Source organism: Engystomops pustulosus, chromosome 3 (assembly GCF_040894005.1).
Source record: "Engystomops pustulosus chromosome 3, aEngPut4.maternal, whole genome shotgun sequence".
Classification (NCBI taxonomy): Eukaryota; Metazoa; Chordata; class Amphibia; order Anura; family Leptodactylidae; genus Engystomops; species Engystomops pustulosus.
Window position 1 is genome coordinate 153406293 of NC_092413.1, and position 15449 is coordinate 153421741.

General features: G+C 36.6%; 2 protein-coding genes across 2 annotated transcripts in view; both read right to left on the bottom strand.

The window, feature by feature from the left end:
* Positions 1–2135, bottom strand: part of LOC140122127 (probable cation-transporting ATPase 13A4) — a 64235-nt gene extending 62100 nt beyond the window's left edge. Inside the window, exon 1 of the mRNA XM_072142621.1 lies at positions 1983–2135. Within this exon, the coding sequence (XP_071998722.1) occupies positions 1983–2045 (63 nt within the window). The 5' untranslated portion in view covers positions 2046–2135. The remainder of the gene's footprint in view (positions 1–1982) is intronic.
* Positions 2136–4249: 2114 nt separating this feature from the next.
* The window catches only part of LOC140122126 (probable cation-transporting ATPase 13A4), a 38346-nt gene continuing 27146 nt past the window's right edge, over positions 4250–15449 (bottom strand). Inside the window, exons 25-30 of the mRNA XM_072142620.1 lie at positions 14547–14619; positions 11194–11365; positions 9655–9857; positions 9442–9530; positions 8505–8585; positions 4250–5667 (exon numbers count right to left, since the gene is read on the bottom strand). Coding sequence (XP_071998721.1) covers positions 5464–5667; positions 8505–8585; positions 9442–9530; positions 9655–9857; positions 11194–11365; positions 14547–14619 — 822 coding nt within the window. The 3' untranslated portion in view covers positions 4250–5463. The remainder of the gene's footprint in view (positions 5668–8504; positions 8586–9441; positions 9531–9654; positions 9858–11193; positions 11366–14546; positions 14620–15449) is intronic.

The window sequence follows — 15449 nt, forward strand, 5'->3', positions numbered from 1 at the left end:
ACAATACGTCCAACCATTTATATTGCCGTTTTTGACACTGGAGCGCACCGTACCGTATACTAGCCGCATAAAAATATGAAGCATGTCCTATTTTCTCCTGTATTTCAGTTCTGTATGCCCTAGAAGTCTATGGGCACGTATAAAATACGGGTTAAATACGTGCTGCATACGGATGAAAAACGTCACGTATATACGGGCTCATACGGCCCGTAAATACGGGACTGGAGAATTCATACGGTCTTGTGAATGTAGCCTAAGGTTTAGGAGTTTTCCTCTAATAAACACTTGTGCTTTATACTAAGTATCTCCAAATGAGGATCTCTTCTGTGTGAATGTAGCTGTAGTGCCTTGATCATTCAGATATCTAAGGAGATTTCACTATACGGGGACTGTCTGTAAAGAGTTAAGTCGTTAGATCCTTTATCAGACTTGTATATCTCTGTCAGTAGATACAGGACAGAAAATGATTTACATTACTTACCTGAGAAAGGGAAGATGGCAGAGGAATAAGAAGGACACAGGAGTATATTTATATGATAAAGTATCTTACTATAGTTCACTATAAATATTAAGTAGCTTTTCTAAGCATTGATAACACTCCAGGGGTGTAAATCTATTGCTCCTGCTTGTCACAATGTAGGATAGAAGTGGTGTAATGTCCCAACAATAATTATATCATAATCATTTACCAGGTATGAACCATACTGCATATTTACTGAGAAAGATTACACAATGGACCATTGTTTTTCTATTTGTGTAGGTTGCTTAAACCAAAGAAGTATTAAGAATTAATTAGTTACGGCTTCAGATTAAGAAATCAAGAAACCACAGAACTCAATTTGCTTCCGCCTCACATGATGGGAATGCAGCACCTGCAATGACTGCTTTATGGAAGTATTTTTAATTGGGTCTATAATTTGAAGTATAAAATGAAACCTAATACATATCCTTCAATTGTGTTTCCCACCACAGTTGTCTTCTAGAGTATAGTGATGAAGCTTCATCCATGAACTGGACACAATGTGCAAATATCAGAATATGCACAGCTGAAAATAATCCTCTATGGATGTCCCATATCTATCAATCCCATGGCGGTTCAGTGTTGTAACTGTTTTGAACTTCATGCACACAACTGCATGTTCACCGCGGTTGTAACTTTGGGTTAGCACACAGAAGGGTGGAGATAAGGGAGGGGGTAAATGCTCCTCACCCTTCTTCTCTGCATAGAAAGTGTTTACGGGGCAGGGTGACATGGTGTGCTCAACACATCGAGACCTGGTGCCATAGACCTCTATTGTGGCCATGATCTGGTCGCAGTTACCGTTTGGTGCCTGGAGCATAACGTTTTTTATTCATTTTTATTAATTGGCCAAATGAATCAAAACGTTTACACCTGTTCATTTCAGAAAGTAAAGGTACTCAGAAGTGAAGACTGCTTAATCATTAAACTGCTTTTGTTTGCTAAGTTGAGTTAATTTTAATTTCATTAGGACATCATTAGGGAAAATCATTTTTTAAGGCTACATTAACTAATAGGAAGTTACATTAGTAGTGAATTATCTCTATTTCTCAAAATAAAAAAAAAACAAAGACCAAATTAACTTCTTATTTTAAACTCCATAAAAATTCCATTCTAGGTTAAGTAATATAGTGGCTGCTCCTCCCCAGTGATAGAAATCCTTCCTTATCAACATATGTTTTTTGTTGAGTAGGAACACCCACTGGACACACACCCTCCTATATGCAAATAATTTTTGCTGAAAATTTTCATGAAAAACTTATTCGGCAGATAAGACTACATTTTCAATATGAAACATTCCCATTAATGGATTTCATTCAAGCTATTTGCTTGTACAATATCCTCCCACAAATGCCTAATCAATTGTCTATTGTTAATATCACTATGCAAGTATCCTAACTAGATCTAAGAAAACATTGAATGAAAACTCCAAAAAGGGAAAAGTAGTTCTTAGAACTATTACCATCTCATTGTCCTGTCCTTTATTGAGAAGAGTTCTGGAGTCATCCTGTGTCAGAATCCCCATGGTCCTGTCACACGTTTTGTTGTATCCTTCTCTTCTCGATCACAGTAGAGAAATATAGACACTCTGCTTACACTCCTTTTCAGGGAATGATTCAGAATACTGGGGTGTTTCTCGACGTTAATACTTGCATAATCTTCATTTGAATAAGAACAGTAAGACATGCTTCACAGTATTGTGCCAGGTAGAAGACTTGTCCACAGTGCATTAGTCATTCATTGTGTACTTGCTGACAATGATGTTCAGCATAGTTCTCATATCACACCTCAAGCTAACTATATGAATTTATATTGCCTGCAGAGGTATAAACTGTACAACTGTAGAAAATACTACATGATACTGTAGTAATATAGTGGGATGTCTTCTACTACTGTGGACAGCTACTGGTAATTTATAATTATATTTTATTGGATTAAATTATGTGACCCAGAGCAATGATGAACAAAAATGTAGGGTACTATGAATATACTACTTTACTATTAATTTGGGGCCTTAGATTTAGATCTGCTGGCAAACAGATACTTTACATAAAATATTATGAAAAGAAGAAAATAATTCCGCAATACACCACCTTTTACACTATGTAGTTTTAAAAATTTTATGTATTAAGTATTCATCAAGTATAGTTCCACTAAAAAATCACCCATGTTAAACAAATACTATAGAAACAGAAAGTTCTGCTATTAATAAGTGATGTGTTACTCTTTTAAAAAAATGGATCCAATAGTCAAGCTAAAATAACATGAGATAAAACACAAAAACAAATCAAAAGATCACTTATGAGTCCTGTATCACTCATGAGGATACAGGACCCCCTCCCCGCACCACTAAAGGGGTGTGACTGTAACTCCTGCTGTTATTTTTAGATAGAGGATATAAATATTACAATAGTACAGGTATGCAATATCATACACTGGAATAGTGTTTCTAATCTAATTTTCTAGTATTTGTTCTAAATAAATTGTTTCCCGGTTGTATTAATTGTCCAAGTTGTAGTATCCATTTGATGTAAGATGTATTGTCAGGGGGGTAATACAGGGGCTTCTGTCACAGGCCTGACCAGGAAAGCAGTGGCAGCCCCCCCCCTCCATTAATTGAGTGAGCACCTTCAGACAGAAGGACAGGAAGAGAAACCCCCACCCTCTCTATGACCTAAGTAGGAGCATGTTGTGCTCCTCACAGGTGCCTTAGCCTAAAGTTTTAATCTGCTGCAGAGAGAAGTAATCAGTCCTGCTCCCATAAAATACACCCCTTATTAACCACTTATTTCCTCCCTACTCACCTGTTTGTTTTCTGCAAGGACCTGAGTTTGTGTCTGAAGTTGGCACCTAGAGAGAGGAGGATGGGTTCTAGCACTGAGAAGTCATCCAGACATGGATCCCTTCCTGATTCCTTGTGAAGTGTCTACAGTTAATATAATATTATCCTGTAACTATATTGGATACTATATAGTTACTGTGAAGTTATGTTGATATATTAGCTATTGTGGATTCACAGTTACTATATTGGCTACTATGGTGGCATAACAGTGATTTCTTGGGTAGCAAGAGAATAGTATTATTGTATGTAGTAACTGGTTCTGATAACTTATCTGTGCAGTTTCTATGTAGTAATCTTGGTTCTCAAAATTTTATCTATGTAGTAATCTTAGTTCTGAAACCATACGTATGTAGTAATCTTGGTTTATCTACGTAGTAAACTTGGTGCTGTTACCGTAGCTATGTATTTGTTTGTATTTTGGTTCTGTATCTATGTAGTTATGGAGTTATTTTCTGTATAAAACTTTTATTTTGCTGTTTTTATGTTCTAAAAACTCTAGTCCATTGGGGAGGCCACAATCTCTTTATAGCCCATACCCCTGATAATCCTGAGTGTATGCATTTAAGATGTGTTGTAGTAGTATAAGATGGGAAAGTAATGTGTGGCAGGGGAAGGGGGGCCACAATATATGTAAATCAGGGGCTGGAAATTTTTAGTGGTGGTTGTGTATAGTTTATATATACAACCCCTTACTATTTTATGAGAAATAGATCTTAAGTGTGTATGGCGCAGTATATGGTCCGGTACTGCTTTATTGGATCAAGACATATATCAAATCAGACAGCAATAGGAACAGGGATTATTTATTCTAATCTGTAGCACCTCCACATAATCTACAGGAAGCATCAATCCCTAGCTGTGATAAATGAAACACTCACCACCTGCAATTTGGTTTTACTGGCCAGCAGCCATTTTATTAACACAACATAATAAATTACAAATTATTATTTGTAAGCAAATAATAAGAGCAAACCATTCATGTACAGTACCATGAACCAGCACAAAAGGAGAATAAATAACATTGATAATCACGTATAACCACACGACTAACCATGTACAAGCTATAAAGTGAACCTATTCATGTAGCATTCGATTGAGCAACAAGCTGTGATAATCAAACTGGACTGGCCTGGAGGCAACTTAAATAAACTAGTTTCCCATGTGCCTAGATCAGGGATACTTGTTGATATTGTAGTTATATATAAAAGGAAGGCAAACAAGGCATATGTTTTGAAAGGTTGGTACCTTAAAATTTTGCTTTCAGTCATTAATTTCTGTATTTTCAGGTATCTGCCACTAGAGGAAGCTCACTTAAAAGAAATATTTAAAGCTACCAGGGACTTCATTGCCAGCACTAATAATTCCTATGCAGTGAAGTTTGACAGTATATTTCAGTGAAATTTCAAGATTTTTTGTCTGGTAATTTACTTTAATGAATAAAGCTTCAATAATCTATACTTTTTCTACTATGTATACAAAATTCATGTATGTTGGCCAATGTAACCAATGAAAAGGCATTGACGATAGCGCCACAAAGGAACACAAACGTAGCACAAACGTTTGACACCAATTTTGTTTGGTTTGAACAAGGTGAAGGGGGGGGGGGGGGAATTTACTCAGGTATTGCATCCCCATTTCAAAGCTGACAGGGGTGACAAACGTTAGACTCTAATTCAATTGATTTCACTGATTGCCCCATCATAGCCCGATCCTGGGAAAGTGTAACATAAAGATACAGAGGTAGCAAAAGGGTCTATTTTATTAAATAATCTCAAAATACATATCACTGTCATTGGTGCCAACAACATATTTGAAACTTTTAAATTTGTTTAAAGATAACATACTGTACAAAAAAATGAAATAAGGACGCATTATATTATATATTAAGTATATATAAGTATATAATATATTATACACAAGGTAACAATATATTATTACTTATTGTCAACAGCTGATGATTGAAAAGACAACATAATAGATCACATATTGTAAATGTATGCTGTAATAATCACCCATACTGAATATATATTGTTCTGCTCCAGGTATTTGTAATTTAAAGACATATTCCTTAAATCTCCCATAAATCAAGCTACTTAAGTATTTAATTGTATTCAAAAGCTGGATTGTTGTAGGCCACACTTGCTTCATGTCTGATGACTGGTTTGGTACAATATTTTCGGTTGATAGGTGGCCAGTTTTGATCCATTTCAACATCTCTTATAATTTTTCGGTATTTACTTTTTGATTTATAGTTGAAACATCTCTTAATGAGGAGCCAAAGCTTTCTATTCTCAATGATCAACTCCTAATATTAACAAATAAAGAAATATTACAATATTAGAAAGTGCATAACAGTGGCTTTAAAGGGGTTGTCTACTTTAAGCACATTACAGCAAATAATTGATATTGTTTGTGTAATGAAAAGTTATTCAATTTTCCAATATACTTTCTGTATCAATTCCTCACATTTACCTATATCTCTGCTTGCTTTCATGCAATGTGCACCTGCGTGAGCTCACCTGGCCATGGACCATTATTTATCTACAGGAATTAAACAATGAAGCTTCCTGTTCCAAAGATCTTGGAAACCATTAAGAATTGATACAGAAAGTATATTGGAAATTTTTATAACTTTTCATTACACAAACAATAACAGATATTTGCTAGAACATGCTGAGAACAACCCCTTTCACTTCCAAATTCCAACCAAAATTAATATCTTACAATCCTATAAATCAGTAGTAAATAAACAATCTTACAGCGTTCAGGATTTTGACTTTGTTTGTACATATAGTAAGAAAATTATAATTATGCATTATATCATTTTTGTAAATTATTTTAGATTTTGAACTTGGAGGAAGGGAGGGACTGAAACTTAAAGGGGTATTCCCATCTGGCCATTTACATTTAATTTAATTCATTTGCCTTATGTAAACATTTATTCAATTGGATGTTATTAAAAAAATGTTCCTGTGTGAAGATAATTTCTCATAAACGTAGCCATGTCGTCCCTTAGAAACAAGATAGCTTCCTCAGATATGACCACCTCACATTTTGGCAGCAGTGGCCAGATATGGGCTATTGAGTCCTGCCTGACCACATGGATTCAGCAATTAGTACCACCGGACAGTTTGAGGATCTGCAGTAACTCCCAGACACAACTGTTTCTTTGTGCAATCCCTGACCAATAGAGGTGGTCGTATCCATGGACACAGTCTTGTTTCTAAGGGACCGTATGACTACACTTATGAGAAATTATCTTCATACAGGTAAAAAAAATTTAATGACATCTGATTGAAGAAATGTTTATGTATGGCAGATTAACCCCTTAACGCTCTGCGCCGTAGCTCTACGGCGCAGAGGTATAAGGGATGTATGAAGAGGGCTCACGGACTGAGTCCTCTTCATACAGAGATGGGGGTTGTTGGATTATGCAGCAAACCCCCACCGCTAATAACCGTGGTCGGTGCAAGCACCGACCGCGGCTATTAACCCTTTCAACGCCGGCGGCGTTTAAAAGACGGCAGCGCGCGGGCGCCGCCATCTTTAATGCGATCGCTGCGCCCCCGAACGTCATCGGTGGGCGGCGATCGGTTGCCATGGTAGCCTCGGGTCTTCGTTTGCCCCGAGACTATCTGGCATCTGCAGATTCGTTACAATGAGCCAGTGGCTCATTGTAATGAATGTGCTGCAAAAATGCCATATATTGCAATACAGAAGTATTGCAGTATATGGTAGGAGCGATCTGACTATCTAGGGTTAATATACCCTAGATGGTCTAAAAAATAGTGAAAAAATAAAAAAAGGTTAAAAAATAAAAAAAATTAATAAAATATTAAAAGTTCACCCCCCTTTCCCTAGAACGGATATAAAACATAATAAACAGTAAAAATCACAAACATATTAGGTATCGCCGCTTCCCAAAATGCCCGATCTATCAAAATATAAAAATGGTTACAGACGGTGGTGACCTCCGAAGCGGGAAATGGCGCCCAAATGTCCGAAATGCGACTTTTACACCTTTTTATATAACATAAAAAATTAAATAAAAAATGATCAAAATGTCGCACAGACCTCAAAATGGTAGCAATGAAAACGTTGCCTCATTTTGCAAAAAATGACCCCTCACACATCTCCGTGCGCCAAAGTATAAAAAAGTTATTAGTGTCAGAAGATGGCTAATTTTTTTTTTCTTTTTTGTACACATTCGTTTAATTTTTGAAAATGTATTAAAACACAATAAAACCTGTATAAATTTGGTATCACCGTGATTGCACCGAACCAAAGAATAAAGTAGGCATGATATTTGGAGCGAAGAGTGAAAGTCGTAAAAACTGAGCCCACGTGCTGTTTTTTTTTCAATTTTTCCACATTTGGAATTTTTTTTCAGTTTTGCAGTACAAGGCATGTTAAAATAAATAACATCACGGGAAAGTAAAATTTGTTACGCACAAAATAAGCCCTCACACAGGTCTGTACACGTAAAAATAAAAAAGTTATGGATTTTTTAAGTTGGAGAGCGAGAAATGAGCCGAAAAACCCTGCGTCCTTAAGCGGTTAATGAATCTGAATGTGAGTGCCCAGATGAGAATACCCCTTTAAGCAACAGGGAGCAGACATGTGTTTAAAAAAAGATGGACTCACGCCCTCAGTTCCAGTGCTGCAGGTTTGGTTTCTGTTACACCACAATTTATAATGTCATGTCTATCATGTACATGCCATTTACTGACCTTTAGTGGCATGTGTTGATCACACGCACTTAACCATTGAGGACAGAAAGCAAGTGTATGAGGATCACAGCATTGTCACTTTTGGTCTGTGGAGATTAAGAAGCCCCCAGGATTGAGTCTGTAGCACTGAAATGAAGGGACCTACAGAAGAATTGTTTGTGTTCTTTTTTCTTTTACATGTCTGCCCCCCCTGCCAATTTTAAAATGAAGCACAACCCAATACTATGCTCAACACGCATTTTCATGCATTTTCATTGAAAAAAAATGAAGCAATTGATTTTAAAGGATTGATATGCATATTTATTAGCAATAACTATAATATTTTAGAGCTACACTTGGCAATAGCTTAATGATTGACTCATCAGTCAAAAAGTTGCTCAATAGCCTTTGTCATTTTAGATGAAGAACTTACTTCTGCTATGACTGAGACAACAATGGTGATAACCAGGGTGATAAAAATGGTGATTCTCCAAGATGTTGGTGTACACACAATCTGAAAACATAAAACACAGCCTTTACTTTGATTTGATCGTTTGGGAAATCATTTTGAAGAACCTTTGTGTTTTTAAAAAACTTTTTAAAAAAGTTTAGCACAGCTCTTTAGACTACAGAAACACTTGAGCTCTGACCTATTTTTCCCATTGGAATTTTAAATTCGTGACCAGGTGTAACCAAACAGATAGCTGGTGCTAGACGATAAGCATCATTATAACAATAACGGCTTCAACTCTATGAAATATTCCTGCATGAAGTTTAACCTTTTTAGGTGTCACTTGTGCCTCTTCTAGCTCTTTGGCTACATTCGAACGTATGCAGGACGTATATATGGGCGATGTATATACAGCGTATATACATGTACGCCCCCCATACACAAAGGGTAACGGCAATGGGTGCACGGTGCCCTATGGGAACGGTACAGTGCAGCACCGTACCGTTCCGTAGCCATAAGAACGATAGGACAAGATAGCACAGTGAGCACACGTTAATGTGAATGTAGCTATATCTTTGTTTTTTTTGCTTTAATACATATGTTTAAGGTTACCAAACTCAATGGCCTCCATTTTGCAGGTCCTTACTAGTCTGTGCAGCAGTACTGTGTGTCATGTTCCTTCAGCAGCCAATGGCTTTTAAGCAGCAGTTTTGTGACATATCTACCAGCATAATGATGTACATGGATAGCAAGACTATTGGGGACCAGAATAGAAGGAGTCAGAGAGCTCAGCTATTTTTGCTCTACAACATGCTGCATACATTATTGCTAAGGCAATAATTAAAGCAATATTTTATTGTATGAATAGTATCTAAATTGTAACTGTACTCTGTACATACAGAAGTTGCTGTTCACTTACCTCCATTACACTGTAAATACTTTGAATGTCAGCAAATAACAAGAAAATGCAAACTCCCATCTGGGCCAACAATACAGCAGAAAATGCATCTAAAAAAATAATGTTTGAAGTTGTATATTTTAATATATTTTTTTGTAGCATCTAATTGTCATTTAAATGTATTTTAAGGTCAACATGGGATATGATACTTACAACATGGGATATGATACTTACAGTTGGTATATATTGGCTGTCGAAATGGCTTGCCTTTAGAGAAAACAAAAGCCACTATAATACAATGGATAGTTGTTAGAGGCCATAGGGTTGTTGTCTCATAGCTTTTATGGCTCATATTCAGCTGAAAGCTCAATTGTGTATTTGTAGTCACGTTGTGTTCACTGACGTTCATAAAACTAACATTCCCATAGATGCAAGTGCTGAAAAGAAATAAAAGGTTATTGTTTCCTTATTCATTTAGTATTCTTTTCAAGTTGAGTTGTGGCTTAAATTTTGCGACTTATAGTAGCATACGTTCAGATTTTTTTCAGTTTAGAAATATTCTACATAGTCCCCCAAAGATTATTAATTATTGTTCGCCTTCCTGCTTCTTAAAAATATCAGTCATATATTCCTGAATATTTACTAGTTTCTCCCTGTTTATTTTCTTTCACTTTTGCAGGTAGAGTCGTTGTCCCCCTCCTTTCTCATATAAAAAAATACCTTCTTTCTAATCATAGGTCGCTGACCTTTTGTAGGTCACAGGTGATTTTTAAATTTGATGTATGATGATGGGCAATGCTTACTAAGGAAGTGAAGAATAATAATTGCTTGTCCCCAATAAAAATACAGGTGTAGCCGTACAAAGCTTAAAGGTGGATTAGCATACCTACTGTTTTACCCCGTATACAATCGCTTCTTTGCTATGGAAATACTGTAAGCATGCTACATTACGTATTGTTACACTTCAGAATAATGGGCACAAAGCCTGGATGCACACATTTTAGTATGGTGTATACAAGCATAGTTGTAACTATGCCACAAAATAACCCAAGAAACATAGAGTCACACATGTGCTGCAGTAGCTTCATGTGGTGGGCATTAAGCAGGTAATTATTTAATTATTCATTTTGATCTATTTTTGTAAATAAATGGCCAGCAATTGATTTTAAGTTACGACCCCTGAGGAAGCTACTCAAGTGAACTCAAGTGAACCTATGGAAATAGGATGCATATACAAGGCATCTCCTGTTAGAGTTTAGGTGGCCTTAGGTGGTCTTACTGTGTATTTGTATTAATCCTTTGGGGTTTTTGTCTATAATAATATAAAATAAATAAAATGTATATACCACACACAGATTACGCAGCACTACACAGAACTCACCAACACGGTCCCTGTTCCAAATGGGTCTCACAATCTAATCAACCTTACCACTATGTTTTGGTATGTATATTTTTTATACCAAAAAACCAAGGAAAACTAATGATAAATAACCCCCGTTGTCTCAGATTACAAAAAAGGATCAATGCAATGCTAGAATCATAAAGAAAATATGAAGTGGCACAGTTACTGATCTGTAATTACATAATTGATACAACTACTTTAAATAGTATAGTATGGATGCTGGAATGTCTGAATGTGCTACAGATATGCAACACTATGCTACAGAAATGCAACAAATTCCTTGTTTAATAGAATTTCCAGTATGAAACCCTGGATATTTCATACTATTATTGCAAAATGAAGGCTAAAGTATAATAAATATAGATACTTACGTCTCTGGGTTTTCAGTGTACCAAGGTTGCTGCTGGACCACAATGAACCCAAACACTTGCATTGCTATAGTAAAAAGTGTGTGCAATACAACTGACAATAACAGAGGGGGTGACATGAGCTGGGCTGGAGGTCTGTATGGAGCTAGTTTAGGGTATGCATGGTTTAAACTCACTGAAAAGCAAAAGAAGAAATAGAAAAAATAACTTCTTAAAATTTTTGGAAAAATCTAATTATTACATTGTGACACTAATATCTGCTAAATCATTAATTTATTTATTATATCCCTGATAAAGAATGGCTGGGCTATAGTTAGCTCTTGTGAGCAGGACCGTTATTTATATGTCCTAACGATTCATATGTGCCCAATAATCTATAAATCTATAAAGTGCTGCAGTATATGACGGCCACATAAAGACTTATTATTACTACATTTCATTCTGAGGTATCAGTAAGTAGTTGTGGGTCAAACTCAATTGTGGCGCCCAATTTCAGGTAGTAGCAAATTACAAAAGGATAGAGAAGCACTCATGATCTTTGTTGTATACTTATCCGATTTCTTTATTCATTCTTTAAGTACATATTACAGGGGAGAGGAAAGGTGCATTTCATGCTATAAACAATCAATGGCTGTCACATGCTTCTCTGTGCTTTTCCCTGCTTGCTAAATAGCGCAGAAATGCGCAAAATGGTCTACGATTGTTTACAGTAAGCACAAAAAGCACCTCCCCCCATAATGTGCACTTAAATAATGAATAAAGATATCAGACAAGAATACAACAAAGAGCATGAGTGTTTTTCTATTCTTTTGAACTATGTAGGTCAAAATACATTGTTACTTTTTAATTATGCAACACTTTATTTAATCCTCTCATAATAATACTGTTGAATTTGGGATATGCTGCTCTTCTGCTGTTCCTTCTGAAACTGGGTTTCAAAGTTTTCTTAGTTAAAATGTTGTTTTTTATACCATTATTATTAGGAAAACGGCAGAGTTCTTAAAGACGTGACTTCAATTTGTAACTCCCCATTGTTTGTTCATACATATCTAGGAGGCAGTAAGGCATCTATTATACATGTTAACCGGTTCGCGACCGCCCGCCGTGTATTCACGGCGGCGGTCGCGTCGCACTGCATGGAGAGGGCTCACGGGCTGAGCCCTCTCCATAGCCGGTAAGTCTTTGCTGCATATTGCAGCAAAGGCTTACCGGTAACATCCGCGATCGGTGCTAGCACCGATCGCGGGTGTTTTCACAGCATGGGCTGCCGGCAAAGCTGCCGGCAGCCTCAAACAGATAGCGGCACATGGGCGCCGCCATCTTACCTGGGATCGCCGCTCCCCATGACGTCATTGGGGGGCGGCGATCCGTCTCCATGGTAGCCTCGGGTCTTCCGAAGACCCGAGGCTATTTCGTTTTAACCCCTTCATTACAATGATAGCACATTGTAATGAATGAGGAAGAAAATCCCCATATACTGCCATACTGTAGTATGGCAGTATATGATAGGATCGATCAGACAGCCTAGGGTTAAAGTACCCTAGGGAGTCTGAAAAATAGTATAAATAAAAATAAAAAAAAGTTTTAAAAAAAAATTATAATAAAAAAACCTAAAATTTCAAATCACCCCCCTTTCCCTAGAACTGACATAAATATAAATAAACAGTAAAAATCATAAACACATCAGGTATCGACGCGTCCAAAAATGCCCGACTTATCAAAATATATTAACGTTTTTTCAATGCGTTTAACCCTGTAACGGAAAATAGCGCCCAAAGTCGAAAATGGCACTTTTTTGCCATTTTGAAAAATCTAAAAAAATCTATAAAAAGTGATCAAAAGGTCGTACAGTCCTAAAAATGATACCATTGAACATACTATCAAATTTCGCAAAAAATGACACCACCCACAGCTCCGTACACCATAGTATAAAAAAGTTATTAGCGCCTGAAGTTGGCAAAATCAAAAAATTATTTTTGTACAGGAGGTTTTAATTTTTGTAAATGTATGAAAACATTATAAAACCTATACAAATTTGGTATCCCCTTAATCGTACCGACCCAAAGAATAAAGTAGACATGTCATTTGGGGCGCTCAGTGAAAGACGTAATATCGAAGCCCACAAGAAAATGGCGCAAATGCGTTTTTTCACCATTTTCATTGCATTTGGAATTTTTTTCCCGCTTCCAAGTACATGGCATGGAATATTTAATACCATCATTATGAAGTGCAATTTGTTACGCAGAAAACAAGCCGTCACACAGCTCTTTACGTGTAAAAATAAAAAAGTTATAGATTTTTGAATGTGGGGAGTGAAAAATGGACATGAAAAAACAGGAAGGGGACCGGTCCTTAACCGGTTAAGATCTGTGTAATGAAGTGGTACTGTTTGTCAAACCTTTGCACCTTTGGCTTAAAGAGAACCTGTCAAGACCAAATGAGTGATTCCATTCACTTTTAAAAGTATACAAAAGTTTAACTGACTCTCTGTCAGTAAACTGCATTGAGTCGTGGGGGAATCTATGTCCCTGTGTCATCATTATTATCTTCTCTGTGAACTGCTAGCTCTTGCAGCCTAGTAACAGATTCCCCCACAACTCACTGGAGTTTACTGGCTGGGAGCCAGGTATACTTTTATATACTTAAAAGTGGGTGAAAGCTGTAATGTTAATTATAAAAGCAGATTGGAAATTTGTATTCAAAATGCTTTGGGAACTAGTCATTAGGTTAAATATGTGTTCCTGATGGGAAGGGTTTCCCTATAAAGTGTAACTTAATATTTAACAAAATTTCATAAATCATTAATCTAGATATACCAGTAAACTTTGTTATATATGGTATGTTGCTGTGTCCTTCTTTTTATTGTTCATTTTTTCATTATTTTAATATTCTGTGTAAATCAGTTTTCTGTCATGTACTCCACTGACAGCTGAGGAACCTGATAAAGTGTCTAAGACTTAGCTCATTACAGGTAGTCACTGGGTAGTCTTATCTCCTTAAAGAACTGAATAATCAAGGCAAATATTCTCTAGGTAAGAGAAGAGTGGTGCTGATTTACTTAATGATGTAAGTTTACTTTTATTAAAGATGTTCTCTAGTCGTAGCAAGTTAGACCCGATCCACAGGGTGGGGCTTAACTTGCTTGTTGGTTGGGGTCTCAGTGATGGAACCCTCATGGAGTACAAGAATGGGGAAGTTGAGTATGCGCCTGCTGCTCTGTTCATCTTTATGGTGCTCACAGAGGTAGCCAAGCGCCACACTTTCCTTATTGCACAGAGTAATCCATTCATTCCCCCAACACTGCATTTGCTAAATAAACATGGTGATATAAATAAAGAAACTGATTTGTTTCTTACTTGTTAAACAGACAACTATAGTCACGGCCACATCCTGAATGAGGAGCTGATAGTTTGAAAGGATATTTATTTGCTGCAGAAAGTAAAAAAAAATAATAATGATAATTTAAATAATGTTATTAGACTAAAACAGATTTAACATAAAACTCATTAGTGAAGCTCTTTGGTGTAATGTAGACAGTTTTTTAGCATTTGTAAAATATAATACATTTATTTTTTTTCGCAGAAAAAAAGTATTGCCACTTGTTTTTGATCTTCATTCAGTTTACTATCTCGCACAGAGATCTCACACAGATATATGATTTAGCTAACCAAGTCTATGTTCTCTCCCAATGTCAGGTTGAAGCTATTGCAGCACCCCTTGTTGTGTAACAGCAAAAGGTGTAGATAGTGCTCCCAGATCTTTTCTCTTGTGATTATGAGAAATTTCCAACCTTCTTGGAATCATGTTTACTACACTTTAAAGTTAATCCGCTTGCCTCCTTAACCCAGATGGTAGCACTGGTTGTCTCTCTATTGCAGGGAAATCCAGAGTCTTGGACCCTGAAACTTCCTTCTGGAACAGAGGAATGGAATGGATCAATTTTTTCTATCCTTTGGATCCGTTTATGCTGAGCCAGATCAGGTTGTGCTAATGCAATCTCAACTCGGAGAAATATTGTATGGAGCACTATGAAACCTTAAACTGGTTTGAACCTTCTTTAAAGGTTATCTTTAAGTGGGGACTTTTTGGATGCATTAGAAATGCCTAGTTGGTTACCTTGATCGCAGATCCTTAGAGCTAACTATGGCACTAGTAGTACGTACTGACCATAGACTAAGGGATAGATACAAGGAAAGAGCAGTCCCTGATTTGACTTCTGTGTTACCCTCTTTGTCTCTTAAAGAATCACTCCCTCCTTC